Source organism: Ptychodera flava, chromosome 17, assembly GCF_041260155.1.
Source record: "Ptychodera flava strain L36383 chromosome 17, AS_Pfla_20210202, whole genome shotgun sequence".
Classification (NCBI taxonomy): Eukaryota; Metazoa; Hemichordata; class Enteropneusta; family Ptychoderidae; genus Ptychodera; species Ptychodera flava.
Genome location: NC_091944.1, coordinates 29,803,347 through 29,827,926, shown reverse-complemented (window position 1 = coordinate 29,827,926; position 24,580 = coordinate 29,803,347). Strand labels below are relative to the sequence as shown.

Below are 24,580 nucleotides of genomic sequence, written 5' to 3'. Positions count from 1 at the left end.
CAGATATTCGGACTCTAACATTTTTACAATACTTTTATTATTTACCATTCATTTTGGCTTCTCTTGAAGTTCTCTGAGTAGATTAGATTTTCACCGTCTTCTTTTTGTGAAAATCGAGTGCTTCATTTTCCCCGTTGATTCAACACAGACATGGCCGCCATTTTGAATTCCAAATATCGGTAAATTTAAGGTAATTTGTTTCTCTACTACGGTGGTCTGAAAGTAGGTCAGGTGTGCAAAATTTTGTCTAATGCATCAAAGCAGAGGTTTTAAATAATATTTTGTGTAAAACTTGTGTAAAAACATAATGTCAAGAAAAGAGTGACTTTGCTCCAAGGTCGGTAATTTGAAAATCATTATGCAGACAGCTTCGTATTGGTCATGATATTAAATATGAATTTTGAAACAAATATTATATGAATTTACGTCGACTATTTTCCAGTGATTCAATATTTTATTGTTTGCCAAGGTTGCAGAGAACAGTACAACACTCAAGACAGCTCTTTACAAGGGAAGTATGAAGAGATCTAAAAGTTTGAACCCTAGTAAAATTTTAATAAAACCATGCTGTGCTACATATATACTTTATAACATGAGTAAATATAAATCATCAAAGGTCACTTTGTCGAATGTTTTACATGGAAAAGAGAGAAGTGACACTGGTCTATACTTGGTGACATCGAATTTGTTACTACTTTTGATAATTGGTAGAACATTTTCTTGCCTGAGCAGGCTTGGAAATGTTCCTTTCTCAAATGATGTATTTAATAAAATCATCGGTGGGTAAGCAAGTTGCACCAGAGTTTTTGATAAAATACCTAATATGATATCTGGACCCTTGGCTTTATTAGCATCTCATGTATGAGATGTTTGAGAATGTCTACACAAATGGCTACATTGTATGAAGCATCATTTGTGACGTCATTAAAAAGTGGAACAGCTGTGATTTGGTCGTCTTGCTTGAAAACGCGCTGAAACAAAGCATTGAATTAAATATATCTGCTGGATTTTCTGGTATATGTACATTGCTCCCTGTTGACAATCGCATATCCGTCATGAGATCTGATGCCAACATCGACAAATGAACCTTAAATGCTTGACTACATGTACAGAATGTTTACATGCCAGGAGTGATATAATAGAGTTCAATTCTAACAAATATTTCTGCTTGTTTATCTATGATACACTATTGAGGTATTTTAAACAGTCTTTTGTAGGATAAATGTTTTATATAAAGTCCAAAAGATAGGCGGAATCATTGTTAAGAAGATCACAGCTCAGTAAAGGTATTGCAAATCGCTTGCTAGAATGTTTGAAGAAAGAGTTTGGAAAGTTTGAACAATGTTGTATACCCTGCTATGATTACATCCGTCCATTCTGGGTTAACAGAAAAGCAAGGTTGCTCATCATAATGAGGGTTACACCTTCGTGAGTACTTATTTGAAGTGACCACAACACAGTCACATGGAACAATTGAACCCATCATGATACATTCTGACATCGCACTTGTCATAGGAAAGTGAAAAACTTTTCAAATGAGAGAAACGAAAAAACAATTCAAAAAATGAGTAAATAGTTGCAATTTGCAGGACGTTTCATAAGTATTATGAAATGATTTGTTTCTGTATAAATGCGGGAAAAGCTTCCCTAAGTTCTGGATATCAATATAACGCAAATGTTGTATTTTAACTGTTGGGAAAAGGAAAAAAGAAACGTCATCCTTTGCACTGTTCACTTTTCGTTTTCTGCGCTGAAAGACATGTTTTCGTACGCAAAAGAATTGTTGTTTAACATGTATTTAGTATCTGATTCCTTGGCGTTGCCATTGACAACAACTACCATGTTTATATCAGTATCATTGTCTTTCGTGCATTCGTCCTCGATGGGCTTGTGATCTGTATATGGTTGGTCGTCCTTCTCATGTCTACAGCTGTTGCAGCACTTGCACTTGGCTGTGCACTTTCCGCACGCGCTCCTGCTTGCCACAATCAGTTGGTCGTAGGGCTCTAGTGAGCGCATCCACTTCGGGAGAAATTCCCAATTCCTCAGCTTCTTCGGCAAACAGCGCGGGAATTTCGCCTGAATGAGATTCATAACTCCGACTACGACTATAATGAAGACAATAATTACGCTGAATAGATAGACCCACTGGGATCCAGCGAACGACAGCCCGAGAATAATCAGTGGCAGTATGATGAAAACGGTTAAAATGTAAAGCAAAGAAAACCAACGGTATTCTGCAGCTGTTGTTCCGAAGTATTTAGCGCCCGCAATCGGCGGTTTCCGCGTAGCAGGTATTGGATACCAACAGAGGATACCCGTTATATTGAAGAACAGATGACACAGTGCGATTTGGACGCCTTCTACGAAATCCACTGATTCGGAGCTGGCGAATGCCGCCAAAAGGCCTGTGCAGGTCGTTCCCAAGTTTGCCCCCAGCGTCAGCGGATACATACGCTTTACAGTGATGACGCGCATGCCTACTAAGGGCGTTATCATCGACGTGAAAACCGAGCTGCTTTGAACCGCAATCGTCAGCACCATTCCGATCAAGATGGCGACGTAACCGGTCAGCCACGACAGGCGACCAGGGAAGTTTGCGTTCAAAATTTTGACGGTGATGGCGGCGGCACTGCCTCTTATCATGCTCTGTAGCGTTTTCACCAGGCCGAATAAACACAGCATCAGTAATACCAAGGAGAATACAAGGAGAATGAGTCCAATTATTTCGTCTGACAGCTCCGAGTAGGCAAACAAGTGATTACCTATCGAGAGAATGAATGCAAGTATATCTTTAATCATGTGATCAATATGAGGTCACATAGTTGTTTACGTTTAGTTGAAATACTTTTAAATTTTTCACAGTGTTAAGCGAAATGGATAAAAGCAACCCGATTAATTTGTTATGTGTCGATCATGGTTCCTCTCATTCAGGTTCAGATTCAATATCTATTGATGAAGTCAAAAACAAAACAGTTACTTGAGTAATAATAGTGACTTAATATTTACCAAGCATTTGAAGTAAGTCCACATCGCTTCCCAGCTCGAGACGCTCTTTCAGTCGTCACGTGTCATTCGTCCAAAATATGAACTTAAAGCGCAGTGGTCGTCGCGCTGCGCGTGCGCGATTTTTTTTGTTGATAAACATAAATGTTTTGTAAACATAAGTCTTCTCAACTTCAATCGGAGTTTGATGGGAGCGGTCCCTCACTTTGTTAACGCCTTTGTAAGACTCAACATCATGCAATAGTAAAATATTAAGATCGGAAACGAACTTCAGTGGTGTATTTCTATCTATAAACTCATGTATAAGGCTGCGAACATTGAGACACTCTGCACATTTTGTTGCTGAGTTTACTGCATGCAATCACAGTGAATAAATGGGTTTGATCGCGCGCGGTCACGCTGGTTGTACACAATGCTATGTGCAGTACAGTAAAAACTTCGTTGTTGTACCTCCTGATTGCCGGATAGGTCTGAATCCTCTTTCAAATGAGTTAACCCTCACATAACAAGAAGACCTATGAGAGGTCCTTCGCTTGACTTGATACCTGTACTCGGAATTCTCGTTTGCACCCCAATGGGTAAACTTCGTAAGGGAGTTGGATTCTCCACAGCCGAGTGTAGCGCGCCATATACCCGATTCTCTTGACACTGCACCGATGTTCGTGCAGACCACCGAAGAGATGCTTCTTGCTGCAGCGGGCATTGCTCTGCGACTTGTAGATTTCTGTAGCTTGTGTTCTTTGTCTATTGTACTCCTGTTGGGCCTCTGAAATGAAAGTTCTCTTCCTTGCTAGCGATGTCGTAGACAAGAGCCCGGTCATTGATGGTCGTTGGCATATACACGCGTACGGGTAAGTGTTTAGCTCTAGCTCCATGGGTCGAGCGAGCCCCATTCAACTGATTCAGAAAACTCATGATCAAATGTGACCTCAATCCAGCGTGTAATTACTGTTCAATATTCAGCAGATATTTAACTTCGATTATTGACCTTTTATTGCGCGTTCGATTTGATAAGTTGGTATGCTTGTGACAAAATCAGCCGCCATATCAGCGGCAATATCGCAAACATAATAATCAACCCGTAACCTCATGCGCATTCTCGGATATGTTGTCAACAAGGGGGACCCCCTCGGGAGCATGCGCAGCGCGATGACCACTGCACTTTAAAGGTTTTATTCGTAATGATTTCACCGTGTTCTGGACATGTCAAAGTTATCAACAACGTCATGTGGTTGGGTGAAGTTCAAGTCCTGAATACGTGGATAGTTTTAGGATGACATGGCAGTATCATGAGAAATAACTTTGCAGCGAGTAAATACAAAGTATATAAAATTGACTCACATCTTTCGATATAGACGGTGTAGTTGTAAACTTCGGTTTCTTCAACAATAGTGTAATTAGTACCGTTGATAACTTCATAGGTTGTCTGGTTGGCCATGTAGAATACGTCCTCTGTTTCACACCATCGTTTAACGAGGCTCTCCTCGCCTGGTTCAGTCAGACCTAGAGCTACCCTCTCCAGTGCGTCCCTATCAACCTATGTGACGCAAAAGAGGGGAAACGTCAATACTGTCGTTTTCCATTTGTGAGCTTCATCAGTGATAAAGATAATCACGAACAGGTTTGTTGACAAGAGTATCATACTAAATGAATTGTGCTGTGCAAGCAAAATAGACTCAAAATGATAAAAATCTTGTATAGTGACATATTATTAAGTCCTTGCATCTTGTATTGGTGAAGAATAGAAGTTTATATTCATCGTTTGTGTTCACGTTTTTTCCACTGCAATTCGCGTGCAAGGTCATGTCAATATGAAGTACAATTTAAAATTTGTGATACCTGTGATTCCCAATGTCCTCCAGGATAAAATTTATCGTGAGTTAGATTATTTGGCCTTTTAAAACTTCTAATTAAGCCCATGAAGGATTTTACATTTAAGTTTTTCATCGTTTATTTGTGTTCAATGTCGCGATCGTTTTAAGTCTCAGCGTGGGTTCATGCATATACGATTTTCTGTATCATTTCAGACGCAGACCTTCGTTGCCATATGTTCCACATTGTTTAGCAGAACGGCCTTTATCAAATCTGTCCGTATTAAGTGGACATAAGAGTATTCTGACCAATTCAATGAATCTCCTATAGGATTAAATACTCTAGGCACTAAAAAGGGGAAATCCTTGTCTGTGCTCCAGGCGATTCTAGCATAACTTTTATGAAAAGATTATACACGCTTCTGTTTTCATTGACAATTATTTCCCGTTCCTTGCCTTACATAAGGTGAACCCTACTTCTATTAGAATGAAATAATAAGTAAATGAATGGCTGGCTGGCTGGCTGGGAGGGTGGGTGGATGGATGGATGGATGGGTGGGTGGGAAGGGAGGGAGGGAATAATTGAATGGATGGATGGATGGATGAATGAATGAATGAATGAATGAATGAATGAATGAATGAATGAATGAATGAATGAATGAATGAATGAACAAATAATTTAATGAATGAATGAATGAATGAATGAATGAATGAATGAATAAGTGGATCGATGAATAAATGAATGAACGAATGAATGAATTATAATAGTGAAGGTGTTTTTGAGGACGTGTTGGTGACAGTGATGTTCCTAATCTTGCTGTTGCCAATGATGCCATAACGAGGCAAATTTTCTTCAAATATTCAATCATACATTTCACTTTCTTGAATTTGAATTTGAATTCATTGCCGTCACCAGCTGAATCAAACTCACATCTCACTGCCATGGCGATGACCTTGCTAAAGCGAGGATGTATGGAGGTTATCAATTCTAATATTAAACTATTATCACTGTAAGAAAATTTCTGACTGAAATTGTATAATAATGTCATGGTTTTTGTACCTGAATTATAAGATCGCATATTGGCTTGACGATTTTACTCCTGCTGAGCATATCGATACCGTGCAAGTTAGATGCCCTTACGATTGCGTCGGTCACGTGATAGAGGTAACCGGTGGCGCACTCCAGCGGCAGTAGTATGGCAACAGCCAGCCAGTTGAAACAGTCATGCACTGTCGCTCCGGCAAAGGAAAGTCGGAATGCCTCCCTGTCATTGGCTTGTCCTCCAGATACAATGGTATTGGTTATCGATGTTCCCAGATTGGCGCCCATAATCATGGGGATGGCTTCTTGTACTTGGAGAACTACACAAACCGACCAAGAGCAACTTCTGAGAATGCTTACATTTGAACATCTATCGAATGTTAAATAGTCATTCGGCGTTTAGCTGTTTTGGTAATTTACCTAGAGCATCGGTCGGATAGTCGAGTTTATAGCCTTAGTTAGACTGCCCTAGTATCACTAAGCACTAGTTTTGGTTTTACTGAAGATAATAACATAATTTGAGGTAGAACGCGCCTCAAGGACAGATATTCGACTCTCCAATTTCTACAATTCTTTTCTGATCTTTCACTTGTTGGGGCTCATTTAAAAGCTCTTGGATAGAGAAAAACTTTCACCGTCTTAGTTTTTCGAAAATCCAAAATTTAATTTTGCCTCCATAGAGTAAACACAGGGATGGCGGCCATTTTGAATTTCAAATATCGACATATCTTAGGTAATGTGTACTAAAATTTGTACGGCGACCTCTGATTTTTATTGTTGATTTGGTCAGAGAAAGGTTTAAAGTTTCATTCAGAAAATTTTGAGCGAAAATTTAAGTCTCACTTGCGAAGCACATACCACCTTAGGGCGTTTCTGTTTATAGTTAAAAGTTTGTATTTGAGTGAACAGTTCTGTCTCTCGGTCTTTTGTCTTTGTGTTTGCCTTTCCGCCAGGACTCGCTGAGTCGAGCTGCTGTTGAGGGCGCTTGCATTGGCTGAAGACGAGCTGTCGCATAAGTCTGACACATAAAATTGACATTTTCTTTTTCCCGATTATCTCTGTTGATATCACTTGACGGCAGCGTGCGACTGACTACTAGTATATCTTATCTGGATGAGGGCGCCATAACAGACAACGGGGTGAGTTCTAACCAAATTGGCAAAAATGCTGTCCTCACGCGCTAAAACCTTTAGGGGGTCCAAAACATCTTGGTTTTACTTACTATTCGATGCTACCATGGACACTATAATCGATGTGGACGCACTTGAACTTTGTAGAATGACCGTGATCAGCATACCCATCATTAATCCCGTGATGGGATTTTCCAGGATGGAGCTGTCTGACAGAGCCGCACTGGCTGCTGAGCCACCAATCAGCGTGAAGGCGTCACCCATCACATTCAACGCAACGATGAAGAAGTAGAGAAAGACAAACACAAGGAAAAGTTTGCCGATCCACTCAATTAACACACGCTTGACCTTTCCGCACGTTGTCAACTCTATAACAAGAAAAAGCTGTATGTTTAGAAATTTCTATGTAAGCTTTGATCTATTACAAGCCTATTAAACAATATAAATAAGCGGTATAATCTTATGTATGATATTTCTTTTTTCACTTGACTTATAGTAAACTCGATTTTTACGGTAGAAAGAGAAGATGTATGTAAAACGAGCTTTTAAAACTGATCCATGTTACGACTATATCAGTATATTGAGAAAAGAATGTCCGAGACTTGTCGATCAATTCTAGTTTAAGTTTAAAAGCCTACTTGTCATGTCACGACGTTGTATCTGTCTGCCTTCCAATTAGAACAGTCTTTCAATTTATCAAGACTAATGTCGGTGATATGTCTATCACTTTGAATGACAGGCCAGTTATCAATCAATTGTCTAGACAATAGAGTAAATATGGCGATACCGTGTGATTTATAGCAACTGGTTGTGCCAAAGTACTAAAATGAAGGGAGGTTTACAGCCAGGAATGTGTCACTCACTTTGATAGATTGACCGATTGTCTGTTCCTATCTTTGATGCGAAAACAATCTTGAGCAATCAATTTGAAGATCTTTAAATAAATCAATGTAGAGTAAGTGACAGGCAATCTTGTCAGGCAAGGCCGTCTAATTGACAACCGTTGCATTATCTTGAGTGACAGGTTCCAAACGATAGGTTAATTGTTTCGGATGAAACTTTTGATCGAATTTCAAGGTTTGCTGTCATCAAGACAAACTAGAAGAACACTTGGCATTTTACAGATTACAAATTCTCGAGTTCTGCTCAATGTTTCAGTCTAATGTAACCCGCCATGATTCGCGTACAGCTGTTTTCCACTCGAATAGTATCGACTAAACAGATACCAATTAGTGAAACTGGAGTTCATTTTAAGATAGAAAGGTTGTACACAATGATCTCATCGACATCGCCATGGAGGGCTTCAGTAGACGTCTTCGCAGTGAACAGCAATGAAAACATTGTACATAGTTCGTGTGTTAGAAGTAATGCTGCCGAGCCTTCTTCGTTGAATACCTCCTCTATACTTTTCCAATGAATTACAGATTGAGAATGACTATACTTATGAGCTGAGAAGACACTTCAAAGCAAGACTGGATACGCTCACATACACTGTAAGGGCAGTTTCCCTACCTGACCAAGGTGGTTTATTCGATTTTAATCGGCAACGACTTCCCATGGATCTATTTCACTCTGGTCTTCTTCTTCTTTCTTCTCCTGTTCCTCCTCGTCTCCTTCATTTTCCGATAACTCATCTGGTTGGGTCCCGTCAGAGTCAACTTTTCCCAGTTCTTGCTTGGTATTAAATCCGACTAGAGTTACCGGCAATTGATCTTCGGGATCTGGAAAATCCGCCGTCACTGCCATATCGCAGATTCCAGTATTCTGAATATAAAAGAGCATGTGCGGGAACTTTAAAATGACATAAAAAGAGATGATGAATAAAATAACATGAATATCAAGAAGCTATATTTTCTTTGATGAGCTATGCCAATCATGTTGCACAAGTTTGTTTCCATAGCAAGTTTGTTCCTGTCAGCATGCAGTGTTGCAGCTTATAGTTGAAAAAATGTTACGAAAATTAAAGCAGTTTCATAGTATACAAATATTTTTCAGAACCAAACGTTAGCATAATATGGATATAAAGTGTACAATTATTAAAGTATGGATGTTTTCTTAAGTTACTAATGACCATTTTCTCGTCACCACAATACTTAATCAATTTAATTAACGCATGGCAAATTCAAGTTATGGTTATGCGTGGCATTACGGTTCATAATGAACACTCAGAAGCCAGCAGTGATCGTCTTACTAGCTAAAGAATAGTCCGCAGAGATATACAATTACATTCCCAAAGAGAAAATTCAATATCACTCATTTTAGGATATGTTTCCTCTTTCTATAGGAATCACTTCAGCTCATAAAAAGAAAACACCATCCACCAAAATTACCTCATGTGAATTGAACGAAACTTTGGTTCTAGATCAAAATAAAATGGGAGCACAATCCATTGTTGAAATGTCATCAGGTGAGCCTGAGAATCGATAGAATAAAAGTTTACGTCTCTAGAATCACTGTGCAGACCAAGCTTTAATTTGGAAAAACAAGGAGAAATATAAGCCTGTTTTTGTTCATTTATCTCGATCGAATGAAAAGATGTATAAGTAAACATGCCGTTTATGTTGATGTTATTGTATAAAATAATTTGTTCGAAAAATGTAGACTTTTCTAGATTTTGCTAATTTTGCTAAGTTTTTTTAGCTTTTTCTTTGATGATTATGCACGTATATAATCCTGGCAGTTGGAATTTTTGTATCAGTAGCAAATAAGACAAAATCATCGCTGCCTTTTATTGTCCATTTAGTATCGTCGACGAAATGTCAGATTTATCGATTATCCTTTGTTGCACACGTATAATGTTTCTGATTGAGATATTGTGGGTTAGAAATCCTCATGCAAGAATGGGTAACCAACACTTTAACTCTTAATCAGAAATTTACTGGAGCCTTGTACTAACCGTAGCCATAATTGTCTTCAGCAGAAAATCAGCGTTCCTTATGCAGCAAAATAAAAATATATATATTGAAATGTATTGCAATGAATAAAAGGGCAGAGTAAAATATAGTATGTTTCAATTACACTGGATTTCAAATTGCTTGACCTGTGATTTGCCCAGCTACCTTTCTGTAATCATTATGTACTGTTAGAGTGAAACGATGTGCCACTGTTTCGATCGACTTTTTATTGTCTTAAGTTTTCGTATTTCGAACAGTAGAGTTCTTTCAAATTGATTCATTTGTTCTGCATATGGATTCATAAAGACCCCCTTACTTGAAGTGATTGGAACAAATACGTTGAAGCGGCCGTGGAAAATATGACTTGAGTTCACAAGAACGCTTATCGAGAAATAATTCTGCTTCGATTTTCCTAATCTTGCAATATAACAGAATGAAGGTAAAAGTCCTAACGTGTTTCGACCACGGTCGCCATCCAGTTACATCCAGTATTATTCAACATCATCGCTAAAGAAATTGAAAAATTCACTGACATTATCGTTCGACTCGAACAGATTTAAGGCGAGTGACATATGAAACTATGTATAATTTGAATCTTTACATAAATCTTCGCCTGCTTCCGTAGGCTGGATTTAGAATTTCATCGACAAACATCAGGCTGATAAAATGTTTATTTCAATGATACGCTTAGCCTTATCCCTTATCCACACAGCGAAACCATCGTTTTTTACATGTTGTAGTATCTTGACGAAGTCTAACAAAAAATTATTTTGTGGCAAATACTTACAATTCAGTCACCGAGATGGTCGAGGATGTCTTTGCTCAAGAGATCGCTGATAAAATGGCATATATAGGCTTACAAGCGCAAGCTTCTTGACTTTTGACCAATCATGTTGCAGTACAACGCTCACACGTGGACATCATGCTCAGATTAATATTCAGACGAATTAGTCTGTGAATCTTCAGCTAAAACTTTGATCTCCTTTCAAATAAATGTCAGAATACCTAAAAAGTCAAGTGTTCGAGATAAAGTACTCTGAAGATTCCTTATTTGCATGTCTCTGCAAACATGGTGACGCTGAAATGTCCCGTTTGAAATTATTACAGCGTGTAGAGGAGCAATACGATGACACCCATTCGGATTTTTCCGTCACGAACTTTACACAGCACAAAATTCAATTTGCTTACTTAAAAATTACTAGCAGGCTGTTTAATCCAAACATTCAGTTATATAGTTCGTCATGCCTTCCAAACTAGCTGATTTTTTTGGACATGTCACTTACACTACCTTTTTGACTTTGAATCTCGTCACTTTTAAATCTACAACCTACATTGTTACTCTTCAGCTTTCGTAGGCAAACGGGCGAACGGGCTTTTTTGACATTATGAGAATGTATGAGTCGCTTTCCTTTGAATGGAAGTATAGCCAGTTTAGGCAAGTTTGTGTTGCCGTGTAAAGTTATCAACAAAAAGTACTTGGCAATTAGACTAAAACATACCGACCGAAACCTTTTCTCAGTATTTAAAAAAAAATTATGCCAGATTTTTCTAAATGGTGAATCGCACCTTTGAAAAATTAAAAAAGTAATTGACGTATCTCGTTTCGTGACGACATGTTCACGGTAACACGTTTTTTTGCTTTTTTGTTTGCTTTTTTGTTTGTTTTTTTTTTTTTTTTGGGGGGGGGGCTTCAAGAGCATCGTAACCTTAGCTTGAAGAGTCATGCGCAGATTCATGTATACTGATGAGGTTTTGTGTCGCCACTGATAGCTTGATTAGTAAAAAACTACAGACTTATTTTAATGATATACCATCCTGGAACCTTGATGGAGATATCAGCGTCCATTGGCCAGTGAGTTTGATAGACATGCAGTTATTTCATAACTTCGTGCAATCAATTCAAGCAGACGAATGCCTATCAATGCACGGCACACCAATCAGTGCGGAGGAAAAACAAGTGAGGGGTACTCTTTCTGCGGGCACGAATCTTCAGTTTAAGGTGTCTCGTACCTACCACAAGGTGAAATCATGAAATAGCGGCGTTGTTGAAAACCTACTTCCGCGGGTGCAAGGTTAGGAGATTTCATTTCAATACGGAGCATATGCTGAGGTCAATGAAGGGAAATTAAATTGATTCATCGTCGTTTTGAGACAGGAAAATCAACATGTTCGTTCAGTCATTGATTGGATTTGCAGAATTCGAATGTCTTATTGGATGTGTAGTTTAACTATTAGTACATGAAAAGTTGGGGTTTTATGAACAACGGAAATATTCAACACTGGTGTAAGTGGTAGAAATGCTTGGCAAAAAGGTAAAAGGTGACGATAAGTATGCATGCATTACCTTTTACACAATGTACGTGCCCATGGTTGAAGGCCTAAGTGACAGGACTTGTTATGTAGAGCTACAACAAACAAGGACAAGGCAGGTCATGTATCTTGCGGCGAGTGCAGTGAACAGCGCCACCAACATGACAATCTCATGATCAGTTATCTCCAAAGAACAGTCAATGGTCCTATTTGAAGTGCCAACCGCATCTATTCATATGGCTATCGTTAGTGATACTTGTCATCCAGTCGAGGTCTGATACTGGTGTGCCTACACTGAGGTGATGTACGTAGCTGTTTCTGGCTTCTTCTTTACATTTGAGCGAGCACTAGTTGTTTCGGTAAGACCGTTACTCGTCATTTTCGTTGTGTTGAATTGGCCGGATTATAAATTCATGCATCTTGTCGTTTTCGTCCTCTTATTCAGATATAATATTTCCTAGAATATCTTAATTTAATCCTCAAAATAAATATTCGGTTCAAAAGGTCAAGTTTTATCTTTAGTTTGGTTAAGCAAAGTATCCACTAACTTTATATACATAAAATATCAAACGTATTGTTTTGTTTTGTGCGCAAATTACTTATTATGTAGCATACGCTGACATGATTAACCGGAAACAGTAGATTAAGAATAAAAAACATAGACGTGAAACGAGGGCATTATTTAGTATGTTGTAACATTTATTATATTACGATACAAAATGATTCAGTTAAATATGAAACGTATACATTATGTGAAAATCTTTCAGAATTCAGGCTTTCATCGTGAGTTGCTCCCTTTTGACGAGCACAGGCACCGAAAACATTGCATGGTTGGACTGCAGAGTTTTTGTCACGTGAAAATTCAGCTAAGAGGTAGACATGGCTGTTAGAATAGCACAAACTTTGCAGTAAGGTACTGTGACGTCTCATGGCTAACTTTATTGTGACATTTGATGTTGAGGTACATAAACATTGACAATGCGATTGACAATAACATACCTACTTCATCAAATGCAATATTCGATTGAACGAAGCGATGAATTTTGTAACAAAGTAGTCGGCCTGAGCACGTGATAAGGTTAACTGTGTAGGTATATAACTACAAAGTTTACGAAACATGAAGAGAGAGTAACACAAACTTTGTGAAATAGCTGTGTCAGATTGATACCCTGTACTGAAATATAAATTCTGAAAGATAGTTTTGGAAAAGATGTCGTGATACAAGTAAATCATTTACTCTTACATTTCACGATAACAAACCAGCTCCGCAAAGTCTGCAAAATGATAAAAAGGAGTGCCCTACGCAGATGAGTAGGAGCTAAGTCATAGACATCGGACGCGTCTCTTTGTGACCTTAGTATCTTGTCTGCTTAAGTTGACTGACAATAGCTGGGGGCGCTAGTAACAAATAAACACAGTTACAGGTCGTGAATTATTAATTTTCAGTTGATGATTTACAATACCATTTTCTCGCTGTTCGATTTTCATTTCTGTTGATATAGTGTCCATTTGTCGAAAAAACGACAAAACATGGATAAGCCTAGATCAGAAAACAATTTGAAAATTCTACATACTAATTTACAAGCTGCAATTGGCCTCTCTGTACTATACTGCATCAATGAAAACACTTTCAATTGACAACGTTATGATTTTGTGTGTAGTTGGCTAACATAATCGTCGACATAGATTCGAATGAAAACAACAAAAGTATGTGTACCCTTAAAGGAAAGATATTTTGATTTTAGTTTGCATTACTGTACTGTATAACACCTGCCATAATTGCTAAGTGTGATAATTGCAGCACTGCAGGAGTGTTTTGTGAAAACGGTGGCAGCATAAGCATTGATTGTCTCGTTGTTGCTAGTTAGTCACAACAATCTGTTGGTCAGGAGATAGCATTCATTTCTCGATACATCAAAGAAATTTAGTGTGAAATTGGACTAGTTTAATCAAAGCGCCTGGCGTTCAAGTCTGGCATCGTCTCTTTTGCGCTTTTTGAAATTTGTAAATCCCTTTGACTAAGCTTACAGCTGTATGGTTTTCCTAGCGACTGTAAAATGTTAGAGAAAACGAGATGCTCCCTGTATACGCTACAGTTTTCGTACATTATTGCACTTGTTTATAGTTCGCCATCGTTCTCGTCACTGATCTTGAAGATTTTACCCCTAAGAGTTTGGCATTTTACGAGGCTACCTGTGATCGCATATACAGCTGTTGGGGTATCTCTCAGAAACTAGACTTCTTCAGTGTCGGTTATAACATGATCACTAGCACCTTCTTGGTCTGATATTTCTGTCTGAAAACTCACATATGAATCCACGGTGTGCATTTCCTCTAATACTGCCTGCTCGTCATTTATATTTACCCCACCGCATTTGCCAAAACACGTACACTTTCTCCGACAACTACCTCGACAACTCCTACATCCGATCATGCATTTAGAGATCAGTCTGTCGTAGGGCTTAAGTGTATGCATGAACTCAGGCAAGAAATCCCAAGTCCTTAATTTCCGTGGAAGACAACGGGGACATTTATTCTGGAGAATATTAAGTGTGATAATAAATATAAGGATAGTGCCAGTTATTATAGTTGCCACTGCCAAATACTGCCATCCAGCCATGGCAAGAAGTAACACAATAAAAGGCACGATTAAAAATACTGTAAGCACATATGCCAGTGAGAACCATCGATATTCAGCGGTAGTTTTCCCTAAAAATTTAGCCCCATTAATGGCTGGCTTGCGCGTTATTGGTATTGGATAATACAAAAGGATTCCAGTCAAGTTGAAGAACAAATGACAGAAAGAGATTTGAACTCCTTCAACGAAATTTACTGAGTCTGAGCTTGCAAATGCTGCAATAAGACTAGTAAAAGTTGTCCCAATATTTGCACCTAAAGTCAGAGGGTACATTCTTTCGACTGTAATTATACCCAACCCAACTAATGGTGTCAATAAGGATGTAAACACTGAACTACTTTGTAGTAACATTGTAAAGATGGCGCCAATCAACATGGCGACGTATCCGGTTAGCCACGAAAGGTATCCTGGGAAATTAGTGTTAAGGAACTTCTTTGTAGTGTTTGCGGCGCTGCTTTTTAGAATGGATGAAAGTATCTTCACGATGCCTATAAGACAGCTCATTAGCAGTACCAAGGATAGCAACAAGAGAATTGTACCAATGATTTCGTCTGCCAGATCGCAGTAGGCAAAAAGGAATTTACCTGTTTAAAAACAAACAAAAACAAATGTTATTTCATCAGAACAGTGTATGATCGCTGAATCTAGAACGCATTACACATTTTTTATCATCCCCGGTACTGAGGCGACAAATAACTTGAACGCCGACACACCTTCAATGTCCATTGATTTTAAACGTCAATATCAACGCATCACTGCCTCAGATAATTCGGCATGGTCATTGTTTATATTGTCATTATCTCTGCCACTACATTTTAGGAATGTTCGAACAACGGAATTCGAAGTCGGCTGGCACAGTTTCCTTGTCTCGGTTGAGATAATTCTCTGGCAAGCAGGAACTGACGTTGCTCAGGCTATTCCGAAAGTGTTATTTTGAAGAAGAAAAATTAAACTTACATCTTTCAATGTATTCTGTGTAATTATGAACCTCTGTGTAATTAAATAGAGTTCCATTGGCATCATAAGTGGTCTCATTGTAGTAGTATTCTTCTGTAACACACCATCTATCTACTAAACTTTCCTCTCCGGGTTTCAGTTCCCCCAATGCAACCCGCTCCAGCACATCCAAGTCAAGCTTTACAAATAAGTAAATAAATAAACAAACAAACAAATAAATAAATAAATACATAATTGTCATCAACTTAAGGTCTAGCTTTGTAAATAATACATACATACATACATACATACATACATACATACATACATACATACATACATACATACATACATACATACATACATACGTTCGTTCGTTCGTTCGTTCGTTCGTTCATTCATTCATTCATTCATTCAAGAAACAAAGAAATAAAATAAGAAAGAAAGAAAGATAACGAAGATAAAGACATGATTGTTGTAGTCATTATTATCATTACCACAGTCAGTCGTAACGTTTGTGCTACCGCAACATATCTCGAGACTCCTAAAACGTCAATTCAAGGGTGTGAACACGCATAACACACTGAACTTCAGGGCTCGAAATTAGCGGTAGTCCCGCGCCAACAGACTACCAACTTTTCCCTGGGGCAACCAAAACCCATGAAATGGTAGCCCACACGGACTACCAAAGCCTGGGATATGAAATTACTTAGTTGGCGACATGATGTTGATCGCTGTGAGATGACCGACGCTCATACGGTCAACCCAGCTAGACACAGAAAGACTAGACTATGACTTTATTATGCAACTTAAAAGGCGACAGTGCATGCAGTCGAATTTATTGTGACAAACTTTCGATAAAATATCATTATCTAAACTGATGTACTTAGATGACAGGCTTGGGAAATGCATGAAATGATGGCCAAGGAACATTCATTTTCATAGTTATTTGATCACAATTAAACACAAAATTATTCAAACTGCCATCAACATCAACAAATTACGCTTTCAGAAGTGTACCAAATCATCCAATGATAGTGTATTATCGTGGAGAAATATGGCCAAAATTGCCACGAAAGTATTAGGAACATGACTGTACCAAGTTGTCATCCTGAAATTCATAGCGAACCAATTTTTAGCCAAGTTAATGTTTACACGTGCTGAGTGAAAAGTCGATGTCATGGCGAACATCAAAATTTGCATATAAGCTCTGTGTATGTGTGAATAGGTCGTCAAACTTTGAGGCGTCCACTACACATGCTATACCGTTCTCCTAAAGCTACGATCTGCAGGTATTGATGTCAATGACTGGAATATTCACTTGCTGGGTAGAATCATGAAAAATAAATCTTTCACTGTCAAGATATAAATAAAAAATCCTTTACAAAAAACTTTTCATTCATACATGGACTACCAGACTTTGTCACTGGGCTACCAACTTCAGAAAACGGTAGCCCAATGGGACTACCTATGAAAAAAAGTTAATTTCGAGCCCTGAACTTTAGCAGAGAGTTATAACATTGCTGTTACCTGAATGATTAAATCCGTGATTGGATCCGAAATTTTAATTCTATCTATGCCAGCAATCTGTTGCAGATTTGATGCTTCCACCATTGCTGTCGTCAGATGGTACAGATAACCAGTAAGGCTCTCAATGGGTAAGAGAACCAGCACCGCTAGCCAGTTAAAACAGTCATGTACCGTCGCACCAGCAAAAGCACGACGAAAAGTGTCCCTATCTCCAGCTTGTCCCCCGGCAACGATAGTGTTGGTGACTGATGTGCCAAGGTTAGCTCCCATCACCATTGGTATTGCCTCTGGCACATCGATGACTGAGAAGAGATAAAATCAAAAATCAGATAACGCGACTCTCCTTACTGACGGTACAATCAATGTTATAATTGTTAACATTCTAAAATTTCCCACCCAAAGTCGTAATCAAAATGTTGATAAATCACGGCACTTGGTTGGTGACACGCAAAAACAAAGATAGTCTACCGACATAAAATACTAAGTATTACGAAGATGACAATTTGTTATGACTGTAGTGCAAACGATACTTACTATCTGACGCTACCATGGAAACGATGATTGACGTTGTGGCGCTGGAGCTTTGCAGAAGTACAGTGACAAGCATACCAATCATCAAACCGACGACCGCATTCTCAAGAAGAGTGCTGTCTGATAGGGCAGCACCTGCAGCAGATCCACCAATCAGAGTGAAGGCGTCTCCCATCAATGACAAGGCCACGATGAAGAAGTATATGCAGAAGAGGACACCAAATGCCCTACCAAACCAGTCGACTAACACTCGCTTTGTTTTCCCGCTAGAGGACAATTCTGTAGGCACATGAAAGTAGGAATAGAAAGATTGCTGCCAACAAATGAAATGCGACTATCATTTTATTAGCAGATTTCTCTTTCGAAATTGTCCACTTAAACATGACCACTTACACGTATGTGATCCATTTTACGAAATTTACATTATTTTAATTGTAACTGGAATGAATTGATTTGAATCATCGAAATTTCGAATGGGGCTGAAGGAGGCTCTGTTAATTACTTCAAGGAAGTCTCCACACAAAACTACTAAGCTGTATGCGTAAATAAAGCCATAAATGCATTCCCTTATTAAACGTTTTATTCTGAATCATTCCATCACAGAGGTTTCCTTTCCGAAAAACTCCCTTCATATTCTTTTGGTGGCTACTAAATTGGCATTATGATTGATTGATAAAACGGAAATTTAGCTTGCAGTTTTGATGCATGTGATTCAGAATTAGCAAGATCTATCTTCTTGATTTGATTCATCGCCAACTTAGCCAAATGACATCGTGAGTAACGCCCATGGTTGTTCTCGAAAATGGCCAGGGGCTCCTCTTATCCCATAAAATCAATGTCCTTTGAAGACTCAAAAATGATTTCTGCACATGCGCCATTTTGGAGCGTTACAGAATGATAGGAAACTGGGCCATGGCTTAAAATCCTCGTACATGTACGAATAGTATTACAAGTATTAGAAGCGTATACATGCGTACCACTCCATTTAGGTTGATCAGAGCCTGTAAAGTCAGGAGCCAAACTCCATGGATCTTCTCCCTCTCTCTCCTCCTCCTCCTCCTCGCAGTCTCCTTCCTCTCCATTTCTCTGCCCATCAGAGTCACCCTGGGCTACTTCCCCAGTTGCGCCCGCAGCTTCACAGATCTCTTCACCGGCTTGGTTCCCACTATGACTAGAATCATCGTCTTTGACATGTTTCTCCTCCTCTCCTCTGATGGTCTCGTCAACGATGACGACTTGTTCGGCTGATGGCGATGCTCCTGCGTCTAGTCGGATTGGCAACGGCGTGATCACGCTATCGTCGACACGGACGGCTTCTGTAAAGTTGATGGCTGGCGGCGTTGCTCTGGTAACAGGAACGCCCTTTTCACTCAATACCGTATCAATACTAGCCTCGTCACTGTCATAAGGTCTCGGTATAGCCAAATCTAAAACAAAAATACACGGAGGTCAATGACCGACTTACCTTCATATTTACAAGTATACACTTACGCCACAAGCACCTCAATCTAAAATACAAAATATTTCCTACACATCTACCCAACTACTCAACCAACTAACGTACCTACCTAAGCATCTACTAACCTATCTACAACCCTACGTACCAACCAATCAACCTAACTAGCTGCCTACCTACATACCTGCAAACAAACAATACATACATACATACATACATACATACATACATACATACATACATACATACATACATACATACATACATACATACATACATACATTTAATGATTAAGCTGGAGGAGAAATATCTCTGACAGCGTCGATTTTACCACGCAATAAAAAAGAACGAGATATGTCTAACTCGTGTCGTATGATCGCCGTTTCCTTTTCCATAACAAATTCACGCAGTTTTTGTTGTTACTAGCTGCGTTGTACTGCAGTAGGGTAAGACATTTCCTACATTATTGCACTGCTTACTTCTCGTTAAATAGCGCCATCTTGCTTGGTTTTTACTATTAAATATTTACTTACCTAACCACCTGACAATCTCAAGTTCCGGTTCGAGCTCTTTATCTCGTTCTAGCAACTCGTCCAATGTGTCAAGGTCTGTCATGGAAGTTGCGCGACTAGGGTAGGCGCTGGATGCCGCACTTGTAGTGGTTGACGGAGGAGCGCTTGAGGCCACACTCGATGCCTGGCTCGGTATGGGCGCATACTTAAACCTGCGATACGATTGTGGTGAACCCGTGGTGGAAGATGCTCTCGATGGTGGCTCTGACTGATTTGGTGTCCACGAGACTCCTTTCTTGGGTTTCTTGGCGAAAGTTTTCCTTTCTTCAAATTTAGGGGTGGACAGACTCTCACATATAGTTTTTAGTATTTCCGGCATCAACTGTATGCATTGTGTCGGTACTAAGGACTGCTTTGGCATCATTATTGTTATTTTTCGCATCCATGGATACAACACTTTCAGATCTTGACGTTTCTGGCTCAACCGTGTGTAATGCAATCCCACCGTTGGCGATTACCGCTGCAGCTTTGGTAGCGTCCATTTCCATAGAGACTTCAGCAGTCGACATTTTACGATAGTCTTCGGCCTACAACCCCCTCTGCTCGTACTTTTGACGACTGTTATCGTCGATCTCTTGGGTTGTGCACACCTATCGAAGCACAACAGAGCTTGCTGCAGTGTTGCACTCTAGATCTTTCATTAATACGTCATCAGCTCCTCTGTAAAAACGACGAAGTAGCAACGTGGTCATGTCGCTTTCCAACAGATGTCGTGACATGCCTAGAAATGAAGGAATAATTATACGACATATGATATAACAATGCTCTATTTCAGAACGTATTTGCTGTGGCACAAAACAGTCCAACGGAGGTGCCGAGAATAGATTAAAACCAAAATTCGAATGGACCACGGTAGAAACAAAAACACGTGCACAAACTCACACAGAAATACGTTTATTTCAATACACGTTGTATAATTGTTTTTTTGTACCGTGATCAGTAAATGTAATCTTACTATATGTATGGATTTCTTGCAAGTCGCAAACGCCACACTATTAAAGATAAAATTTTAAAACTATTGTGCAGAAACATACCGTACGGCATTTTATATTTCTGCTTCGAATTCCGTCATATTCCTTTAAAGATATTGTTAATGTATGAATCAAAGGAGGAACATTGACTTCCATCAAATAAACACTACAGACGATTATGACTGTTTCAATAGCTTTTGATGATTCAGAATTTTCACTCTTTTTGTTTGGTATGTCAATTGCAAGTTCTTAACCGACTCCCAAACGCATGTTAAAGTAGTATCTCTTCAGCATGTCGACACAGAATCTATACGTGTAGAACGTATTCTTATTGTTGACATTTGGATTCTAGTGCGGCCAAGAATTCACTTGTCAACAATGACAATGCAGGCTACACATGTACAGGCTGAGTTGACAAGCTCAGCGCTGTGCATCTCATCATGCTTTCGTGAGTAGAACAAGGAACTGTAGTTAACATTAAGAACGAAAATATAAAAAAATCATCAAACGTTACTGCCAGTGGCCCTTTAATTGAAAGAGAAAGTCAAGAGAAACAACGTACAGCAAAGGAGAGTGCGTTTTGGCGGGATAGCTGCATTGTGTGAAAATGTTGTTCTCACATTCCTGGCTGCTGGGAGTGCGGGATCGAGAGTGTGGGATAAATCGATCCCACACTCTCAGAAACCGTCCCACACTCTGCAGTAAATATTACACGACCTCTGATTGGATGATAAGCAGTCTGTTTTGTTCCATGCGCAAAATGTTATCCAATGACACGACGAGTAACACGCGAACTAGAACTACAAAGTAAGCAGGTCAAAGTACAGCGGCAGACGACAGAGTTGTCACGATTTTTGATAATATTGTACGTGTCCAATATGAATTTAACGCATTTTGTGGTCATGTGAGAAAAAGAATCTCACACACCAAGGACCTGGGATCAGATTTCTCACACTCGTTGGGGATATTTTGTCTCACACTCGCCTGCGGCTCGTTTGAGACAAAATATCCCCAACTCGTGTGAGAAATCTGATCCCAGGTCCTTGGGGGTGTGAGATTCTATTAATCCCACCAAATGGATTATTGTGTGACAGCCTTGCATCTCGGGTAATGCCACGCTATAAATTCGAAATAGCGTTTGTAAAACCTTTACAGAAACTAGAAGTTCATGCATTCAACATTGCATTACGATATTCACGGTATCGATGATTGTGTTATTTCCATGCATTGTATATCGGGGCATTCCTAAATAGTGGAGCTATCATTGGGAATAGCGGCAAATTACAGTGTATTTTTTTAAATATCACTCATAACACAAAAGAGAGTGCGTTTCGCCTGTCATTCTGAATACTCTGAGAAAACTTGTAAGATAATACTTGTTTGAGACTAAACCGAATATATTAGCAATGCTTTCCAACCTTCATGTGATATGACACCGTAAACCTTTTCGACTGTTCACCTATATACGCAGAAGTGGAACGTAATGTGTGCTAACCGTGAATTAAAAAATATCCACAGTCACTGAATGTAATGTCTTTCACAAAAAAGCTCACGAGTTTTATCATATTTACCGCAATTTTACCATCTCGAGGCGCTATGCTGCAAAAATCTTCGGCAAGCCAGACAGAATTTCACGAAGTTTTTTTTTCAGGTACATCCACGTGTATTAATTTACCGGTATGGAATCGCACACTAGGTGCACGTGGTCCGTTCTGCTAATCAAAACCTGTTAATGATATACTCTGAAAGATAATTACTCAGTAACTTTGGGATGATAAGGTTGTATATTCGTGCATGAGGACAAACTTATTCAGCTAGCTGTATTATACATAACACGTTTGACAAGAATACAGTCCCCCTAGCTCTTTCTATAATTATCCCTGACCACTCGACATTACCATTGATATGTAATATTGAGTGGAGTTAGTGAGATAACCGATCTTCAACTTGACTACTTGTAAAAAGTACATTATGTCCGACTCAGAATTGTTTCCATGGGTTACGGGTGCTAATGTCTTGTTGAGAGGGGGAACGAAAGATAAGGACGACTTATTGGTGTCGTAAAGAATTCCGAACTTCACGCTGCAGGCTTACACATGCCGTGTGTCAGCCATGTGGACACCATGCAGACACATTGGTCATAAATGTGGTGGCGATACAGCGTGGAGTAAGCATTATCACAAATAAGTCACCAAATTAATGCTATATCACCTCATTCTTGATAACTCAAAGGTCTCTACCGATGGTCTAGCCAGGAATGGCGTGTGTATATTGGAAGATATCATTGGTGTCGTGATACGTCAACAGTCATTGATTGTATTCATGAATTCTCTCAGTGCTGGAACGAGGTTTCTTCTCGGACATCAAATAATTTAATGCTTCCCCTTCATGTTTACTGACAGATCAAAGTTTAGAGCTTTTACAACCAAAACTTCCAATTCTACTATTTCTTTCAGTGTATGGAATTTGACTTCATAATCGGAGACACACACACTGACACATACATACAAGAGCTGACGCGAGGGTTTCGAAATGACATACACGTAAATAAACCCACATTTTTTCGCCTAACCGTTTCTCGTAACCTGCAGAAAAATATTATAATTTTCTAATAAATACATCACATATATTTTTGTATGGGAAATGCCCTATTTGCTATCAGAACTCAACCAAATTCATTGGTGAGGGCGTACATTAGGTATATCGGAAACAAATGATTGGATATTAAAGAGAATGACTACTTGTATACATATAAAGCCCGATCTGAAGTATACTTATCCAATATGAACATTCAATAATCGTTGATAGATGTAGAATCGAATGCTGTGTGTTATAGCATGACCCGTTGCATAGAGTCGACTCGACTTTGCCTCATGTGGACTCACTGGTGTCAAGACAGACCAAGGTAAGGTGTAATCCAATCCAATTTCACTGTTCCTAAGCTAAATTAGTATTATGACAAAAATTGCTTCATAAGTACGCTAGTAGCCGCTGGACTATAATTTGCAAGTAGGGAAATAACTGCACGAATTTTTATAGAGCTTGATGTTCGACATATCGCTGTTTGCCTCAACAGACCTAGAATTGCTGTTCTCTTATGTTTTAAACTGAGATGCTAACGAGGTCATTCGTACATTCGGTCAATATTCTAAAAAAAGCTTTACGGCAAGCTGGCTATGGTAAAGAATAATTTATGAGATCTGAAGAAAAGCAAGCATCGTAAAATCGATTATTTGCTTTATTTCGATATTTTCTCTGTGCTGGCCAAGCTGATACAAAGACTTACTCGAACTACTTCATATAGTGTAAAGATTGACTTGGATTAACGTAAAGTAAAGTAAAGTACTATACACACGTGGTCATTCAACCTTTGCTGAAGCAAAGCAGAAATTTTGATGCTAAATGATGTTAAGCGCTACCTGAAACTCCTTTGGTCCATACCTAGTAAAATGATTTGTCCAATATGTACCGGGTATCAGAAATATGGCTGTTGCTGCAAATCACTTGTTGCACTATTTTCATTTCCATGTCATCGGAACATTTTCAGATGTAAATTATGTTGAATCAATCCTAACCTGACACGCACCCTCTTGCATCTTTTAAATTGAAAGCGCCCTACCCGATATCATACAGAAATAGACAAGTACACCAGCGATCTCTCCAAAACATTCTTCGACTATACCTGCGACCAGATCCTGTATATGTCCTAGGAGTCATTGCACAAACCACACACATCTAAAGCTTATCAGGCCT

The 24,580-nt window shown here is 39.1% G+C and overlaps 2 protein-coding genes across 2 annotated transcripts; both read right to left on the bottom strand.

The window, feature by feature from the left end:
* Positions 1 to 1,731: 1,731 nt before the first annotated feature.
* LOC139116367 (sodium-dependent phosphate transport protein 2B-like) lies at positions 1,732 to 8,735 on the bottom strand. Its single transcript, XM_070679005.1, has 5 exons — positions 8,561 to 8,735; positions 7,082 to 7,357; positions 5,959 to 6,179; positions 4,348 to 4,543; positions 1,732 to 2,765 (listed from the first exon to the last, which is right to left on the bottom strand). Exons 1-5 carry the CDS (start codon positions 8,733 to 8,735, stop codon positions 1,732 to 1,734), a joined length of 1,902 nt encoding a protein of 633 aa, XP_070535106.1.
* A 4,138-nt stretch (positions 8,736 to 12,873) lies between these two features.
* On the bottom strand, positions 12,874 to 22,518 carry LOC139116017 (sodium-dependent phosphate transport protein 2A-like). Its single transcript, XM_070678515.1, has 7 exons — positions 22,399 to 22,518; positions 19,818 to 20,577; positions 18,806 to 19,255; positions 17,832 to 18,107; positions 17,298 to 17,599; positions 15,789 to 15,966; positions 12,874 to 15,415 (listed from the first exon to the last, which is right to left on the bottom strand). Exons 2-7 carry the CDS (start codon positions 20,236 to 20,238, stop codon positions 14,427 to 14,429), a joined length of 2,616 nt encoding a protein of 871 aa, XP_070534616.1. The 5' UTR covers positions 20,239 to 20,577; positions 22,399 to 22,518; the 3' UTR covers positions 12,874 to 14,426.
* Between the last annotated feature and the right edge of the window lie 2,062 nt (positions 22,519 to 24,580).

Bases quoted from the DNA above. Each gene is read 5' to 3' on its own strand.
- LOC139116017 (XM_070678515.1), bottom strand. From the start codon at position 20,238: ATGCGAAAAATAACAATAATGATGCCAAAGCAGTCCTTAGTACCGACA. The intron at 19,256-19,817 runs GTAAGTAAATAT...TTTTTGTTTTAG, and splicing joins TGAGATTGTCAGGTGGTTAG to ATTTGGCTATACCGAGACCT. The intron at 15,967-17,297 runs GTAACAGCAATG...TTATTTGTAAAG, and splicing joins TCACGGATTTAATCATTCAG to CTTGACTTGGATGTGCTGGA.
- LOC139116367 (XM_070679005.1), bottom strand. From the start codon at position 8,735: ATGGCAGTGACGGCGGATTTTCCAGATCCCGAAGATCAATTGCCGGTA. The intron at 7,358-8,560 runs GTGAAATAGATC...TTCTTGTTATAG, and splicing joins GAAAGAAGAAGAAGACCAGA to AGTTGACAACGTGCGGAAAG. The intron at 6,180-7,081 runs GTAAGTAAAACC...CGGTTTGTGTAG, and splicing joins GTCCATGGTAGCATCGAATA to TTCTCCAAGTACAAGAAGCC.